The sequence below is a fragment of the Cygnus olor genome, chromosome 22 (genome assembly GCF_009769625.2).
Source record: "Cygnus olor isolate bCygOlo1 chromosome 22, bCygOlo1.pri.v2, whole genome shotgun sequence".
In the NCBI taxonomy this organism is placed as follows: domain Eukaryota; kingdom Metazoa; phylum Chordata; class Aves; order Anseriformes; family Anatidae; genus Cygnus; species Cygnus olor.
The window spans coordinates 4,612,411-4,631,393 of NC_049190.1; the positions used below are offsets into that span (position 1 = coordinate 4,612,411).

Genomic DNA, 18,983 nt, shown 5'->3' on the forward strand with positions numbered 1-18,983 from the left:
GAGGTGACAAAAAGTAAAACTCATGGACATGAGCAGAAGTTTTGCTTTTAAGCAGAAAAGCTATAAGAATTACTCAATTGTACTCCTAAATTCAACACAGCAATGATCCAATTCCAAAGACAGCAGCAGGAAGATGCACCAGTCATTAACATAGTCTTACATAGGTCTGTTTTCACTGTACGTTAGATGTCCTGGAGGTCGTGGGGTTATTTTTTTAGCAGTAGTTTTACTTCCTAATGAGCTTCTGCACTGGAATAAAAATTGATACTTTTCAGAAGCTGCCATAGTTGCAGGAGGCGTACGTTTGCCATATTCCCACAAAAGGTAAAATAATTCTCTCCTCATAAGGAGCATTTATTTACTAGGCAAGTAACGTCATTATGATGGGGGCTTCAGAAAACTTCTGCAAAGACAGCCTTCTTACAAAATGGGAATAAAGTCTTCACAGAGTTTACATGAGCTCAGGAGGTGGAAGGGATGATTCAAAGCACTGGGTTGCATTTCTGAAGTCAACGTAGAATAACATGAAGCCTTGGGACACATTGACACTAACATCTTAAGATGTTTGGTTTTCTGCACAAGCCCATAGTGTCTTTCTTCAAGAAATAAAAAGAAAAATGGTTTTGAAAACATAAATTTAAAAAAAAAGCTGCTGTTAACCAACACTTCTAAAGAAAATCCAAGGCACAGCAATGTGACCCATTCACTGAGAGATTCTTCATTTACAAAGACTCGCACAAAGCAAAGGTTACAAGATGGAGGGATTATTTGAAAAAGTTGTGAGTCGTTTTTTCTAAGTGAGTGCAGAGCACTAATTCCTCCCTCTACAGTACTGTATGGTGCTCACCGTCTGCATCGAAGACATAGTGAGGGCCTCCCCAGTTATCAAACCAGCCAGTCCAATACTCCATTACCATCTTTGGCTGATCTCTCTGCACCAAAACAAAAACAAAGAGTTAAAATGGACATAGGGAGCCTTGCGCTCATCCCTGTTTTCTTGGGAAGCACTGTTCAAATGAAGTTTAAGGACATGGTTTACAAGAATGGTTTTTCTCAATTTGGAAGAAAAAAAGCAGCTAAAGAGCTCTGAACAAACGAGGAACAAGACAATGTGGGCCAATAATGTCCAAAAAAGGCGGGAAAAGCAGAAAAATACTCTTCTAGGCATGAAACAACCACTGCTGCACACAATCAGGTGCTACCAAACAGTTCTGGCTATTGTTTGGTAGAGCTGTAGCAAAAAGACAAACCAACTGTCACTGTTTAGCTTCTGCGAGAAAAAGACATTTATAAATGTCTACTTATCAGCTACGCCACCGCCAGCTGAGAGTTTGCAGGTGCACTGCAGCCCATGCCTGCCAAGGTAGGAACAGCAGACCTTAGCGGCTTAATGCCTTTTTAATGCTGCATATGGTGCTGGCAGGAAAGAATTAGCCTTTGCAGGAATTAGGTATTCATTAAAAAGGCTCTGCACACAGAGCTATTGCTTCCTATTTTTCACTGCTTGCCAGCTACCTTCGCTCCTCTAGAATTCCACGTGGCCCCATCACACCGGACAGAACAACATGTGCTCGGCCTGGCTGGTGCTCTCTGCTCCTGGTATTTATTTCCAGTCAAGGCGATTTTGGCATTTATTTGATAGGGGCTTTATCTGATGTCACATGAAATGGCCAAGGTAAGTGGCATTAAAGAAACTCATGTTTCATTACAAGAAAACAACTGCAGGTGCCTGTAATAATCTAATTGTTCCAGGTTCAGAGCAGCTCTTGGTAATATGTTTAATCAATCCATCCCTAGTAAACAAGTCAAAGAAGTTTTATTGTCCTCTGGAATAAGAGACCATAATAAGAGGTGACAGCTTCATAATCCTTACAGATATAAATGACAGGCTTCCTATCTTGTCATTACTAAGTATGGCAAAGGAGGAGCTGCTTTTACTGGGCCATGTTGTATTTGTATATTCAGTTTGTGGGGAAGGTGCCTTCTGTTCATTTGAAGGGGTTGGGGAGTTTTATAAGACCTCATATTATCATATTTATAAGATTCAGCTTTCAGCACGCCAACAGCAGATTTCATTTCACAGTCTAGGCAAAAGCCAAGGGAAGAGATCAGAAAAGAATCGATCGTGGCCAGGAGCACATGTCAGTTGTTCACAACTTTCCAGGCTGACACTTGGAGCAAGCAGAGCAATAGGGAAGACGACAAAGGATGCAAGGAAAGAGAGAACCAGTCACTAGAAAGCAAAACTTATTCCTGCCTCACTACTCCAGCATCACCCAAAGTACTTTCTGCATCAGATGTTCATTAGGCAATTCCCTATCCCTTTCATGCTGATTCACATCTCTGACAGCACGGGGACTTAGAGGTGCTCAAGTGACACACGAAATTTGAATGTTTTTCTGCAGTGAGCGCTGTTAATACCAGGTAGGCTGGGCTGCTCAGCAGGCAGGAAGAGCGTGGGACTGCACTGTGTGGAAGGTGCTGCTGTGAAGTTACTGGGGAAGCGTATCTGAAATCCAAGTATTCCTCTGATCAGCTCTGCTGCAGGTCCTAGCAGAAACAGGACAGAATGCTTGGGGCAGCCAATACTCTCTTCTACGCAACATGCCATTAATACCACTCTGTGTACCTACACTGAATTTGAGGCATTGAAGACGACTGAAATAACCCTCACAGTGTACCCTAAAAGAACTGCAATAGGTCAGCCCCCAGCATTTGAAGAGTACAGTCAGCCCAGATGCCTCCTCTTGGGGGCCTCCACAGCATCAGGGTACCAGAGGTTGGGAGAGAGACCACTGACCTAGAGAGAGGACTGACAACTGCAAAGTCGGATGCACCGGGTATCAGTGCTTCAAAGCGGAGGTAGCAATGAAGGTAGGAATTAGAACCTAGAAAGCCAAACAGCTGAACTTCGTGCTGCCTGTTTGACAGTTGTGGCTTTTTCTTGGGGATCGGTAGCTGCATACGTAACAGAATCACAGAACCCCTGGTAGGCAAGTCAGATCAGGGCCTTCAAACAGGACGCCTGCTCAGTGATCCAGACAGCTCCACCAGCTTCGTGCTTTGTATTCTCCTTTGTCCTCCCCACTGGTACACATTGGACCATCGCTACAGAAAATGTGTTTGCCAGAAAGCCTTCTGGAGAGTGCCTTCTCCTGCCAAAACATGTTCATTTTAATTACTTAATCAATCACTGAATATTCAGAAAAGAATTACCAGCCACTCAAATCTGTTAGGCATTAAAGAGGACATACACAAGCAGACCTGCAAATTCAACCAAGGAAAGAGGAATAATTTAGTTTCGTGTAGCTCGTGGCTTTGTGACAAAGCACATCTATCACCAGATGTCAGTGTCCTGTTCTTTTACAGCAGTTGGTGCGGTTGTGCCATGCTCTAGCACAGTACCTGGACTAATGCCCCTCCAAAATGTTCTAATTTATGTAGGAACCTTTTGCAGACCCAGTCCTTATAAAGCCTGAGTAACGAGGGGTTTACTGCCTTCACTCAAAGAGTAGCAAAAATTCCAATTGTGGAGCACCAATTTTCTGTTGAGATAAAGCTAAATGCACAGGCCTTTGAAGCTTCCTATTGCCCAAATGGTAGACTCTAGGATTGGCTTCATAACCATCATAAAAGTGGAAATGGCCCAGGAGAAGCTGAACAAGAACAGCAGTTCCCAAATACCATTCGCAACGCTGTCCTGGAAAATCTAGATGAACAACATTTGTTTGCATCTTACCTGTACTGTGTCCAGATATTTCAGTACACCAGGTTCCAGTTTCTGAAAGTTAACAGTGGCCAGTGCTACCAAGAAAAGAAAAACCTTTATTAAATTAGACACACACAAAGTGTTCTCACCTAGGGGAGCACGTCTCCAGGCACCAGCTCAACAGAAGACCAGGGGGAACAGGAGCATATCTGAACCACCAATACAACCTCCTCGGAGATTTCCTTTCAAAGCCTTCACTCAGTATGCAGAATCTAAGTGGACCACAGCACACAGTGGAATATTTGCAGGGCAGATTTTTAGCTCTGACATTCAGAGATACTAGAAAGAGAAAGCATCAGAGCACCTCACCGGCTGCCACAAGCTTTAATTAGAGGCTGTAAAGCACTTGGAGATCCTCAGATAAAAGGCACCACATGAAGGCAAACTTATTATTAGAAAGCCGTATCTGGATGCCGCACTGATCTCCCAGGCTTTAGCTGCAGGAATCTCTACCTAGGCAATATCTTCCAGCTTGTCGTGCCTTGGGGGTGGGTGAGAGGAACCGCAGCACAAGCGAACCAGACAGAAGTTGTAATTGGAAGACTTATCTGTGCTTCTGCCCTGTGCAGCACGGGGGAACCAGCATCTAGCTGGTGTGTGCTGTATGTATAGTGAAAGTCAGTGCATGAGCTTCAAGCACCGGCGTGGGAAGCCCGGTCTGCAGCAGCTGATGCATCGCAAGGCAGTAATGGTACCCGCGTCCCAGCCCCTAAGAGATGTTAGATTCATTTTCCTGCTTTTCTAGCCCTCAGTCACTCTGATGATGTTTCTCCCAAGAAACTTTGAAATTGCAGGAGCAATGTGATCCTGTTTTAAACACTGACTCCTTACAAGAGAGCTGGTATCGAACCCAGCCCCAGTTGTGTCAGACGGAGCACTTCAAACAGAATACTTACAGAAGCAAAAGCTTCTCACTATTTATACCTTGATTTTAATAGGCTCATCTACATAGTGTGCTGAGCTGAAGAATTTAGCACAGGCAAACACAGTGGGAAAGCAAAACAAAATGTGGATTTAGCATCGATGGAAGGCATTAGCTTGCGATCTTGAAGGCAAACACGCCTAATTCTGCTCTGCACACAGATTACCAGCACACGATTGAAAAGGGTGTAAAGGTGTGGAGAACCAGTCCTCAAACCCTTATGCATCCTTCCCACAGTAGGTAATTTCCAACTACACATTGCTTTCTGTCATGGTGCAGCAGCTATGGTCTGGAGGGAATTCAGAGTTTTTATTTTGTCACCCATCAGCTCCCAGGAGGGCTGTTCCAGGCCAGCTTAGAGCCACCCAGCTTGGGATTCTTGTCACTGCCTGTGCCACGAAGGGAGGAAGACTGTAGGAACTGCACAGCTACCCAGACCGAGAATTTTTCCCCACAGCATGGGATGTCCTCCTGTACTTGTGAGCATGAAAGGGACCACAACCACCAAAGCTTTCCTTCTCGTTCCCTGAAACACTGCTACAACCACTGATTAAGTGCCAGGCAACAGCTTCATACACTCAGGTCCTTCTACAACACACAGTTTTCTCTGCAGAGCGCCAAACTGACTGCTCCTGACATTAGCAACAATCTGCAAATGCTTCTTGAAAAGGAATTGGTACACCACTGAGGAACAGAACAAACTCACAGAACCACAACATTTTTCAGCTTCTATAAGGAGTCTCCTCCCTATTTTCTTAAGCATTCCTACATTGGATTCTGTTCTCTGCCCTTTTACATTTTCATAACCACCTTGCTGCTGTACCACTCCGAGCCCTACTTATCCCATGCATCTGATTACTTGACATGTTGACTCTAATGAGCAGATTGTTATGACATCTAAGAGGCAAATTGGTATCAAAGAGCTCTCAGCATGCAACACGCTGGAAAAGCCAACTCCAAGCACGAACGAGCTCTGAGGCAGTAAACATTCCCACAGAGGACGGTGAGGGCTCGCGGGGTATTTCCACACCAGCCCTTCGGAACGTCGGCTCGCTGGCAGGATGAGGGTGACACGATGTGGTCGACGCTGGAAACTGCTCTGCTCCAGAAATACAAAATTAAGAGGGTCGCCGTACTTCTGGTGAAGGCCTGTGGATTTCAGAGCTATTGAATTTGTCCCTCTCATACTTTCATATAAAAATAAGAGGAGGAAAACAAGGAGGGAAAAAAAAACTTTCCTTTTAATCATCTCCATGCCTGAGATTAGAAATGTAACCGTATTTATGACTGAGTGACAACAGGAGCACTCAGGACTGTACCCTGCAAACACTTAATTCAGGGAAACAACGGCTGCTCAGGCAGGCAATTGGCAGGAACACCAGAGAGACCACAGGTCAAGTAGCCAAGTAAATCCCAGCTAAGCTGCATTTGGAAATCTGAAAGCCAGCATCATGCTATGCCCCTAGGAGTCTGATTTAGAGCACAGTGAGGCTAAAACATCTGTACCTCCATTTTTTCCACAGTGAAAAGCAGGAAAGGTGCTAAGCAGTGTTTTATACACTTAATGGATTTACACTTTTTAAGGGAAAGAGGAAATGGAAATCCTTTTGCATTGTGTACATCTGATACCCTCCTAAGGGTGTACTCCATAGAGCACGCTCACCGAGAACACGAGGCTACCTCACAAACTACTGCTAGGTTTCCAGAAAGTTAGAGTTCAGAAGCTAGGCTTTGATGGACTCTTTTTTCTTCTCAACTGCAGGGCAGGTATTTTAGGACTAAATTATTAGCAGTAGAAATTCCTGAGATACTTATTTAACATAGATTCAAGTGAAGCAATAAGCAGTAGTATTTTCAAAAGCAGCCCTTTAATCTGGTGGAAACAACACAAAGAAGTGCTAGGCACTGCCATCTTTTGACTAACCTCACTGGGAAGTAACTGATGCCCTGTATAAGACATTTAGTCTGCACGTATCTGAAATGCTTGAAAGCAGAGAGGCTGCCTCCCTGTGGAGCAATCCTGCAATCACTGTTACACCCTATAATGAAAACAGTACTCGTGAGTCTTTCTGAGAAGGGGCCAGTTTTGTTTGGTGTGCGTACCACGCAGCTGAAGGGGTCCCTCCTCTATGGCTGGAGCTCCTACCACAGAAAGAACACGCAGTTAGGGGCACAGCTCGGCAGATCTGCTCTCCTTCAGAGGCTGCATCTCTCCTTTCAGAGGCTGGGGGATTAGACTGGATGATCTTTCAAGGTCCCTTCCAATCCCTAACATTCTGTGATTCTGTGATTTCATCTGCTGCCCCAACAAAGAACATGGCCTTACCTGGTTCTCCTACAAGCACATACCTCCTTCCACTAAGCCAAAGGATAGCCCGTTCTTGTTGTCTGAGGTCATCAGCAGTTCCACAATCCCCCTGCTTAACAGAGCCTAAATTAAAAAGAGGGAAAACCTTTGTGTTAACGGCCTGAGTTTTGTATTTGTCAGGACATTAAAGCATTAAAGTACATTATCACCTTCTCTAGGGAAAGCAAGACAGGAACTTGAAATCAGTAATAGTCCTGTAAGAAATATTATTCCTGTGACACCTCTTGTTCCTCCTGAAGTTTCCCTGCCTACTTTTTCCAGCTCAAAAACAACTGAAAAATCCGGTTTTGTTTTTAAAAGCTGGATCAGCTTCTCACTGACACATCAGGATTTTATCTTCTGAGATTGGTTTAATAATTTCACTGCATTCCACGAAAATAAAGCTTTAGGTGGTAGAAAAAAACCAGCTCACCATTCCTTACAGTCTAACAACAGAAGAGAGAGGATAGGAGAAAAATGTTGTTTTGCTAGTGCATGTATCCATCACAGGACAGCTCAGGTATCTTTGCTCTTGAATAATCCTGCCTGAATGAATTTATGGGATCTTCGATATCACAGGACTATCTGCAATAGCACTCTGAGCTTTTTTTACAACGCACGCGCACCCAAGGTTCTTCTGATGAGGAGTGTTCTCTTACGCTTGTCCTTTTACAGAACAGTGGTTGATGTATGAAAGAGGGGTTAGGAACTCCTAGTTGCAAATTAACCCCTCTTCCCATTGTACCTGCATCAAAAGTGACTCCATCAGCTTCAAGGAGCTTTGAAAACAAGCCTTCAAGCTCTTGATACTCAATTACTAACTGTAAAATGGTGATAAAGATACAGGAGTTCACACAGGAGTCACCCGTGTCACATGCACCAACTAGTCAATGTCTGCTGTGTTTAAACAAAGCTTTGCAGGTTGCACATGCCCATACACGCTGTGCAGACAGAGCAGACTTGAGCGTTATGCACTATCTGCATTAGAAAAGACAAACCCAATTCCAAGTTAAGACAACCTGGCTAGTTTATCAACGTGTCATCACTAAATGAATACCTGAACAGCTACTATTACCTGATAAAAATCAGCTACTGAAGACACTGGAATTTCTAATGAGTTTTATTAAGATGACTCTTGGAGCACTGCATTTAGTGCTAAGTTTATTGCCTTCCTTTTATTTTTTTTTTATTCATCAAGTGCAAACTAGAGAAATGGCAGAGAGCTGAAACGCATTGAAATGCACTGCAGGATTTCAGGGTGCAGCAGAGAAACCAGGAATAGCAGCAGCGTCTGAGGCAGACACAGGTGTGTGCTCAGCTAATCCCAGATCACACTGTGTGGACGAGGTGGCAGCACACCCTTTGATGGCCTAAACATTCTGGAAGGTGAAGACACTGCACCCAAGAGAGCAAGATAAAGACGGGGCTTTCAGATTTTGTGTGAGTTGGTTTTGTTGGGTTTTTGTTCGCTCATTTTAAATGGGTTATACTAATTCCAGGAAGATCACAACGTGGTAATACATGCTAGGTGCAGATGTGAAGTAACCAGCTTGCCAGATCCACAGCTCAGGGCCCAAACCTCAACAGGCCCTGTTCCAACCCCCTGCAAATCCAGCTTTCCCACATTTTCTTTAACCACAATAGAATTCCTCAGATGTACGTTGCCCACAATACCAGAATCTAACAAAACAGCACTGCAGAATTACACCCACAGGCCTGGCAAGGAAACGTCATCTGTTCCAACAAGTCTGTGAAGCATCATAAGCTCTTTCATCACTGAGATACAGAAAAGCAAGAATCGGGTTGGCACACTGTTCAGACACAACAGTCTCTACGCCCCATTCATCTAGGGCCCTGAAAGCCATTTACTTACATGCTTATCACTGAGTCTAGGACATCAGGAGGGAAACTATGTAGATAAAACAGACAATTTTGACAGTATCAGCTCAGGCTGGCAATTAACTCTGTGTACTCCATATTTAACTTTCTAAGCAGTATTAAAAGGCTCCACAAGATAGAGTTAGTGCAGAAACAAGCACCACTCTAAGCAGATTAGGACTTTTGCCATGTCATTTCTTTGGTTAAAGAGCCTCTATACATTTTGAGCAATAAGATGACCTGATCCAGAACTACCCTCAGGGCGTTCAGGGTAACGCTTGAGTACCCTAAAAGTTTCAGAAGGATCTGATAATGCTGTAGCAGAGGAGCAGGGAACACACAGTTCATAGTATATACCCACACACTGCTGGATAGGTAACCTCTCTTAGGTGCTGTAACACTTTAGGCATTCAATTAAAAGAAATTTAAAAGAAAACAAGCCTTGTGAGACATACTGCAGATCTTGTTAACTGTCTGCCTTACTATTGTACCGGGAAAAACGAACAGGTCAGTCAGACCCGTGTTAGATTCGCCTGGAGAGCCTCACCTCTTTGGGCACTGGCCAGCACTTGATCACGCAGCCTGGAGGAAGGGAATCATCAGTCTCCAATTGACAAGAATAAGGGAGGCATTAGGCAAATGAACCTGCCTGACATTGAGCCTCAGATTACACAAGATGAGCCTCAGATTACACAAGAACAGAGAAACCCTTCTTTAATGCCCAAGAGAAGCGGAACAGGACCAGCAGGAGACAGCTTCTTCAAAGCCAGCTGTGTATTATGGATACTCCATTTCCCTACCGCCCTCTTCTCTGGAAGCCATGAGCACTCTGGTTTGTCAGTAGGGAGAGGTGCACACAGGGTCTTGTCCTCTACCAAAAGAAATACCGGGGGAAATCCATCTGGATTACACACTGATGCTTTCAAGGCTTCCTTAAGTCATGCTCAAAAATTATTCAGAAGAAAGTGCTATAAGGAAGGCGGTTTATGAGTGAGATTCATCACAGAAATAAGTAAACGAGCCAACATTACCATTTTAACATAGGCCATGTAGTTTGGGTCTTTGGCATAGGAACCATACTCATTCTCCACTTGCACTGCAATGATGGGGCCTCCTTTCTTGTACTGTTGGAAAAGAAAAGGAGAGGTTCACCGTGGTTTCTAGTGAGAAGGACCAAAATCACGGTGGTGCTGGCTTGCAGGAAAGATGCACGAGTCTCAAATGGAGTCAGCCCCACCCTCACCTCCTCCCAAAGTCTACAGAACAAAATCAAATGGCTCAAACTGCAGTGCTGACACCGGCAACTACAGCTGACAGCGGTTCCTAAAGTGAAGCTGGAAGACTTGCTGTTGCTTCAACATGCTGCTGTTACAGCCCAGCATTCATCTGTGTAGATAATCCCCACTTGTGGTCAGAGAGGGTAATGGATTGTACTTGCCTGAAGAGGGACTACAATAGGCAGTAGATGATCAAAATAGGCATCCACAGCTTCGGTGAAGCCCTTGTACGTTGTCCTCAGTTGCATCTCTGGGTCTTGCAGCAGCCAACTGCAAGAAAAGCAGCAACCAGAATCTATTAAAGTCTCGTGTCCAGTCAAGACTGCGAGAGGTAACACCACTCACTGACATTAAGTCATATTTGGGCAGGAATCATCAATCCTTTTGTGTCACTTGGCTAAGCGCACAGTGCAGGTACGGACAACACAGTGAGTCAGTGAACAACACCATTTGTGGTTTATTCAGTTCCCTCTTAAACCCTCTGCCCAACCAACACACATTTCAGATTGCAGGTCAAAAGTTTTTTCCTCTTGAGCAGAAACTAAAAGCTGAATGTTATGCCAGATACTTTCCACTACAAAAACATAACTGTGGAAACAAAGTTACTGCAGCAGACCTTTATATGGAGATAATGCAGAAGGTAAAACAGAGCCCTGCTTGGTTTTCAGGAGCTGTTCGCAACAGCAAGAGAAAGTGTTTGCTTAATTGATGGCTTCAGTGGAGATTATGGAAGAGAAAAAAGACAAGTACGAAAGAGACTTTGTATCTGTACAGCAGGCTGTAACACAGGAAGGGTCTGAAACCCCCTCCTTCCACTGCTGAAGGAAGGACCCCTGTCACAACTGCAAGTACCTGGCGTACACGGAGTGCATTTGCCTGGCCATGTATGCCATGAGCAAAGACGGGACATTTCAAGACAGGGACGTTTTTACAGAATCATTGTAAAGCTAATCTGACTAACTGGGGCTACCCACCACTCATGCTGTTAAATGAGGAGTCCAGACTGCAATTGCCAAGCTGTTACCCTTCTTTTTTTTCTGCATTTCAGGCCTGAGCACTGAGATGTAAGCTCATTTCATTAACTTTCCCAGTAAGACTTGAAGGTAAGCTTACCACTCTAAAGGTTACTTGGAATTCCCTGCATCCCCAAGGGCGCTCTACAACCAAGTGCTCCCTCATAAAACTCCAATCATCATTCAAAGCAAAGGTTCCCATAATTATTCCCATGGTTTCGACTGCTGATTTACAAGATTTAGTTAGCTGTTTTGGGGCTAACACTGAAATGGGCAATTTGTTTAAGCGCAGAATAACGTGCTGCTATAACAATTTAAGCAGAGTAAGCTTGCACCTTCCTTGCCTCTGCAAAAGGCATTAACTAACAGATATTCTAGAGGTTTGAAAGACTCAGCTCCTGCATACTACCTTCAGCTCAGTGGGCTCACAAAAAATCACAGCCTCTTTAGGCTTCCCTGTGTGTAAAACGAGACTAGGACAGTTGCTCTTTATCAGAATCTTTTTATTTGCCTGATAAAGAAGCATTTCAGTGACCTGGCACCAACTGACAACATGTGCACTTCTCATAATGAAATACAGAACTTGCTACTACCTCTGGTCACTAGCAGCCATGCTAACACTCATGCTATCATGAGTAAGTCCCTGACAAACAGGCACAGTTCTGCACCTGAACTATGCAGGATGCCAAAGGCAGGGCATACTGAAAAACAATGAAAAGATTAAAAGAAATAATCCCCCAATTTTGTCAAGTGTCTCCACTGAGGTTTACGCTCTTTAAAGGTAAGGAAAACAAGTGCTACATAACCTGGCACTGGTTCCACCGGGATCTAGTAACTAGGCAAGCCTCAGTGCTGACGTATTCAACACAGCTCTCAAAGCCTCGCACCAACAAGCTGCATATTTAAGAGAAAATACAGTAGGAGGTTGGAAAAGTTACAGGACGTTATTAGTGCCAGCCATGTCATGCATATGTTCTAGCAGGCCTTTTAAACTGGACCTGAGATGAAGCTTCTTACATGAAGCTGCAAATATTACTATTCATATGAAGACAATCAAGTTGCAACAGCAATAGAAGATAGGTTTCCTCAATTCCATTTTCTTGCTGTGACCATTAAGCCATAACACAGTTATTATTAAAAAAAAAATAACTGCTCAAAGAAAAGATTATGGCTCCAAACTTACTGTCTGTGCTCCACAGGAGAGCTCAGCAACATTATGAGTATTCACCTGCTCTGGGGACACAGCAAGTAGTTCCCATCTAATAGACATCCATTCTAACTCTTTGAAGGAGGCTCAGCTGTATGATCGGATGATTTTTGTGTGTGTTTTCTTTATTTTCCAAGTCCCAAAGGCTTGCATCAATTGAACTATTCATGCACTTACCTGGGCAGACCACCGAGGTCCCATTCAGAGCAGATGTAAGGTCCCGGACGCAGAATCACCCACAGCCCATTTTTAGCTGCCAGCGAAAGGAAGGCCCTAGAGATGCAGACAAGGTAATTACTGTCTGACTGAAGAATCCCTACTCCGTGCACTCCTAATGTGCCAATCACCATGAAATCTAGGTATCAGAACCAGAATATAATTGCCTAATGAAGCAACTATACTGGATTGATGCTAAACCTCTAAGTTCCCAGGACTCCAGAAAGCAGGGGAAGAAATGAGTCTCCACTGCCAGATCAAGGTACAGGCTTTGCTGGAAATGCCATCCTCATCCAGAATCAACATGCACACCCTCCCCTCAAACCCGGAGTAGTTAATAATAGAGTTGTCTGTACCACATACTCTAGATCCAGGTCCTGACTGAAGTCAAACTTCCCTCTTGTTTGTTCATGAAGGTTCCACGGCACATACCTGAAACGCAGAGTTAGGGCAGTGAAAATGAAGTGCTGAAAACGGCACCGTGTTTGTGAAGTGCTGAAAAAAAATCTGTGCACTCCCTTCATTAGTAACAGATTCAGTGATTACAGCATGTACATATCACAAAGTCCCTGCTTAAATGTTATCCATGCCTTTCTTTCATTTTTCTGATAAGCCCTTTCCTTGTTAAGGCTCTTTTCCTGTTCTCTGCAGTACCTGAGTTTCTCAAGACTGTCAAATGTGGTGAGATCACCAAAGAGAAATGGCAATTACTGTCTACATTTAAGTGAAAAATCTACCTTAAAAGACATTGTAGTTATGTAAACCACATTCTGAAGACACAGGCTACAGTCACCTTAAAATTCAGGCCTTGTCTACATGGATCTTTCGTTCTCCAGAGCAGCTTCTGAATCACAGCTATGCTGAGGGCCTGACCCTTCCGCATCGTGTCAGCACTCAGAAGGCACCCTCCGGTGTGTTTGATCAGTGTCAGGTCTGTGTTTGACTGTACTGCAGCGTGTGATGGTTAAAGAAGACTCGAGTCCCCATTACTCTTTTCAGTATGCTACAGTGACCGAGCAGCGTTCCCAAAAACGCAGCACTCGGGTCACCACAGAGGCCCCTAAACACTTCGTGCGGGCATTCCTCAGCTGTTCCTAAACATCCTGGCTGGGAATCCCACTCATCAGGCACTACGGAAGATCCACAGGCTGCTTCGGGGTAAAGCTGCTGGCACAGCACAAAAGAACAGGGAAAAACGGGAACCAAGGGAACACGTAAGCCTAGAGCCGACATCCACCAGCTGGAGAAACTGGCTCAGGGAAGCGCCTAACAGGCTAGTAGGGAAACGCAGAGAACAGATGCTAAAGGTTGTGGCAGAACAAGGAATTAGTCCTTCCCCATACTAAGTACCAAAAGACATTGCTATGGCCCCACCAGCTCTCACGGAGCAGGGAGTTGGCTGTTAGGTGCACGTCACAGAGACAAGAGAGCGGGGACACTTACGTCGTGAGGGTGTTTAAACCACAGGCTTTCATCTTAAGCATGCGATCTTCCCAGTACTCCCTGGGGACTCGGAAATAGTGCATCGAGCCTCCAAAGATGCGAAAAGGCATGCCTTCCAGCAGGAACCGAGAGTTTTCTGTCTGCAAGCCGAGGGTCCTCCCCCATAACCGCACAGGGATCAGCTCACTCCAGTTAAACCTAGAAGAGAAAGAGAGAGATGAGCATCTGGCCTCTGGTAAAGAAATCGGCTCCCCTAAGAGAGACTGCTCATTTCAGCCCACCTGGCAGGATCAGCTCTCACCTTCCAACCTAGGCAAACGACGCTTTTTGTCACACAGAGCATAAAGGATTTTCAAAAAACTGTAAAACAGGTTAAAGAGCTGCCCAAGATGCGTATTTAATTCTCATTTCGCTAACAGCTTCCATCCTGACTGCCTCAAGCCACTCTGCCACGCTCTGCAACTGAAACGTAACACACTCGGGCAGAGATCGTGAAACTAACTTGCTGCAAACACGAGATGGGGAAATTCTCGCTCACAACACTAGCAGAAACTTTTATAACTGATGACATTTAAGGCCTCCTGCTTTGCTGTAGGATGACAAACACTGGCTTTCTGATCCCCACTCTAACAGCAATGGCATTTCAGTGTTGCTACCCTGAATGCCTTGTGCTTATGAAAAATGGATGTCTCTATGAAGCGTGTTTAACATTAGAGTTGGAGTGACATGGTATTTGTGATAACGAGCACCGCTCTGATGCCTTCCAACTCAAGGCATGGAAGAAGAAGAATCCTCACCCGTCCACTAGGAACAAACCTTTTCCTCAATTTAAAGAAAACCCCTGGATCAAATTCATCACTCAGCAAGACCAAGTCTGCTGACAAACTTATGTCTGCCTGTATTTGCTTATTTTAATTCCTTAATAACTTGTTTGGCAAAAGAACTGGACCAAATGAGACACTAGGCTCCAAAGCATTTACCAGCTTGAATACTCGTGCTATCACAGCTCCATTCAGGTTGGTTCCTGCATGCAAGAAACTATTCCTATTGCCTTTCCTGGCTCCCTGGTCCTTCTTGGCTGAATCAAGAGGATATTTTTATCAACCAGTCAACCAGTTACACTGCCTCCATCAGACCACCCCAGTTCCATGACTCTGAATACACAAAAGAGTTGGACAATAGCAGCTTGTTCCTCTGAGACATCATCACAGCCAGATGCAAGAAATGAATTCCAGTCTTGAGAAAAGAGGGACCCACACATCTCAGAGAAATGTCACACTGGGAGAGGGAAATACCTAAGCCTCTGGCTGCTTTCTATTCTATCTGTAGAGCGACTGTTAGCAGAGGGGGAGGACTTTTTAGAATTCACACCTTACAGGGATTACTAAGGAGCCTGCAGCGATTTACCTGTCCTCCAGCACAAGACAAGGGCACTACAAGCCAACTAAAGCTAAGACTTTGACCAGGTTGCAAGGGCTGGCTGACAAGCACAGAGTACCTGTGTAGCACAGCATTCTCACAGGCCTCTGAAACAACAGGCAGCAGGCATGGGTAATACCTGGAAAAGCAAGTGTAATTAGAAATTCACTGCCTTCGGTCAACGAGCACTCGTGCATTTATCGAACCGCTTACAAGAAGTAGTGCTGAGCAAGGAAATAGTAACACATCCCAGTCAGAAGGTGGTGCAGTAACAGCAAAGCTGGGTTTTATGAGGATAGCGCAGCTGCAACTGGGGGAAATAAGCATAAAATATGTAGCTACTATATTGAAAGGGCGAAGGAACAGGATCAAAAATGCTTATCTACACAAGATAGCGCATACAGTCAGAGAATGATGACTTAAGGCTAGGAAACAGTAGCACTGCCCCCAGGGAATTACTGTGAATTTCACCAGCAGGGGAGGCGGCTCTCAATCCAGACGCAGAACTGGCTGCCTCTCTGCTACCACTTGCAGTCTTGCACAGGTGGAAACTCCCCACGTCGGATCCTGAAAGGGCAGCTGTATCTATCTGCTTGCGGTGCTTGGTGGCGAGCCCCAGGCTGAAAGCTCAGAGGGGTCAGGAGATGCAAAGCTCCAATTACAGAAGTTTAGGTTGGAAATAAATAAGTTTCAAATCCGTTTCTGAGCCAGGTAAAGCCCTAAATTATACCTGCACACAGCACTGATGCTAACTGGGCCACCGGTGGCAGAGGGAGTGCAGCACTCAGGAAGCAGATGTGGCCAGATAAAAATAAACAAATCACTTAAGCTCATCTTCTTAATCCTGGGCAGAACTTAGTTGGCAAGTTTTCATCAAGTTCCCAACCTCAAACCTCCCCGGCTCCAGTGCTTTCTCTCACCCAAGAGGACTGGTAGGAAGCCTCCAAGTCCCCCAGATTTTCTACGGATTACCCTGGATATCCTGAAATCCGCATCTCTCGCTACAATCTGTTCAAGCTGCTTCTCCAGAAAAAACTTCCTTGACTCAGCAGAGTTTCATCCTGTTACCATGAGCTGGATTTCCATAGCTGAGAGCCCCCCTGGGCTCTGTACCAGCTCTTGAGAGCAACGCATAGCTCCCAGTAGATTTCTTCTCACTTCTGTAACGACAGAACATTTCAAAGAATCTTTTTTTTGTCCTTTTGCTAAAGCTTACTGGCCTACTTTGTCCCTCTGTAGCCATTCCCTCCCTGACTCAAGGAAGTCTTTTTTTTTTTTTTTTAATTAATCTCCAACATGCCTCTGTCCCAAAAAGCAACTCAGTTATGATTTGTGAAAGAGACCTCAGTGGGGAAGCACCACAACTGCACATTCTGTAACTAATTCTCCCTCACTGTCACTGAACTTGGAAGGGTTATCATTGCCACCACCTCTGGACAGGAATACCTCCAGCCAGCCATCTCACAGAGGTCACGGGAAAGAATTCTTGGGTATTCTGCAAAGCATGAAGCAGCCTGGGACACAAATTCTGAAGCCAGGACCACATTGCAAGTGAGACTGCGCTGCAGAAATACTTAGCTTCAGATTACCAAGTTTACCAGAGCAGAATCTTTGCAATTGTTGTAAGTTGTTGTAATTGATGTAAGTTGAAGCAGAAAACACTCCAAGGGGAATAAGAAAGTCATCAGTTGACTCCTAAGGCAGACAGCTACACTATGGCATTCATGCCTATGAAACAAAAGCCCAGCTGAATTCTCTCTGCATCGGAGATGAGATTTAGCTTTGGTATTGGCCTGCCATGTACCCAGAACAGTTGGGAGAAAAAGCTAACAGAAAAGAAAGTCAGAACGGGGTGTTGGTAGGGAACATCAAAGCTATTAGCTTTCCTTGGCAAGACTAAAGGACGTGCTTCAGAGGACAGAGGACTTTGCAGTTAATCTATAAGCCCTACTTAGAGCTGCCTCAGAGGAATTGGCTGTTTATTCTGGGCATCCTTTGCCTTCAAAAAAGTGAAAGCTTTAAGTTGCCTTCACTCACTGCTCGCTGCCTTGTGGCAACCAAGGTCCCGACTCCGTTTGACATGGCTTGGACCCGTGCTCCTCATAGCACAGTTCATTCTCAGGTGACCTGAGCCAAAGAAAAAACACTGGGCGCCGATGAATATGGTGTTTAGCAGATCCACTCTTAGAGAAGACAGACTTCTGTGCTTTTACCATACATCGGTTTTCAATAATCCGCTGCTAAGAACACACGTGGCACAAATCCAAGCCCAGCTACAGCAGAATTTTGCTCCTAATCAAGCAAAGACTTCTCAGGGGTCTTCCGTAGCTTTGAAAATCAGGTAACTTGCTCCTGTGAATTTAAGAACCCGTTAGAGCACATGCGAGGCGTAAAAAGGATCTGGGTGCTGATAAATAGGCGCGTCGCCACCAGCCTTGCTGTTATCTCTAGCGCTGTGCTGTCGGGGATGCACGGAGCAGCTCCCTCGGGGACACGGTGCCTCTGGCAGGAGGACTATCGCCAGCAGAAGGACCTGAACCATGCAGGGGTCGGCTCCGAGCCTCGAACAGCTTCTCCTTGCTCCGGGGGGCCAGAAGAAGGCAGGAGGGGGCAGAAGGGAAGGCGGGCAGGGGCTGGCTGCAGGTGTCAGCGGGCGCTGTGGTGATGCTGAGGGGACCCCGAGCGGGCAGCACCAGGCCGGGAAGGGGCCGAGGGGCAGGCGGTGGGAGGAGGCGCAGGGGGCGGCAGCCGAGCTGGGTGCCACCGGCACCCCTGGGGGCTCCTCAGGCGCTGGGAAGCCCTGCGCGAAACCCGCCGGGCAGCGACCCCCCCGCCCTCCCCGGGAGCCCGAGGGCCCCTCGCCCTTGCCCTACCTCACAAACCCCGACGCGGCACCTACTGACATTTACCGACGGCATCCGCGGGCTGCAGCCCCGCTCCCCCTGCGAACCCCAGCACCCCTCCCCCGAGGCAACCCGTCCTCTCCCGGCCCCGCAAACCCGGCCGCGGGCTCCCACCTCCGGGCCAGCAGCCAGAGCACGCCGAGCAGCACCGCGGCGCCCCCGAGGCGGCGCTGCCGCCGCCCGCCGCACGGCCACATGGCGGCCGCTCGCAGCCGGCCCCGGGCCCGGCACTGCCGCCGCGGCCCCCCCCCCCGCCCTCAGCGCGGCTTTGGGCCGCTCCGCCCGCCCTTGGTTTCGTCCCGCCCCTCTGCCCCTCAACGGGCTCTGCCATTGGGCGCCGCCCGCATGGGAGGGGAGGGGGGAGGAGCTGGGGGACGGTGCCAATCGCGCCGTGGGGGGGGGGGGGTGAAGGTGGTGTGCGTCGGTCCTCCCGGTGGTTGGGCTGCGCTGGGTGGTGCGGGGGGGTCACAGGGGTGGTGTGAGGGGCGAGGGGAGAGGAAATAAAGTGAGAGGGGAAAGGAAAATAAATAAAGGGTGAGGGAAAAGGAAAATAAATAAAGTGTGAGGGAAAAAGGAAAATAATATGTGA

General features: G+C 46.3%; 1 protein-coding gene across 1 annotated transcript in view; it reads right to left on the reverse strand.

Moving 5' to 3' along the window:
- The window catches only part of LOC121058679 (beta-galactosidase-1-like protein 2), a 28,218-nt gene extending 9,586 nt beyond the window's left edge, over positions 1-18,632 (reverse strand). The window contains exons 1-9 of the mRNA XM_040534538.1: positions 18,509-18,632; positions 14,073-14,270; positions 12,993-13,061; positions 12,591-12,686; positions 10,355-10,463; positions 9,948-10,040; positions 7,041-7,122; positions 3,740-3,804; positions 848-932 (exon numbers count right to left, since the gene is read on the reverse strand). Coding sequence (XP_040390472.1) covers positions 848-932; positions 3,740-3,804; positions 7,041-7,122; positions 9,948-10,040; positions 10,355-10,463; positions 12,591-12,686; positions 12,993-13,061; positions 14,073-14,270; positions 18,509-18,591 — 880 coding nt within the window. The 5' untranslated portion in view covers positions 18,592-18,632. The remainder of the gene's footprint in view (positions 1-847; positions 933-3,739; positions 3,805-7,040; positions 7,123-9,947; positions 10,041-10,354; positions 10,464-12,590; positions 12,687-12,992; positions 13,062-14,072; positions 14,271-18,508) is intronic.
- Positions 18,633-18,983: the final 351 nt, after the last annotated feature.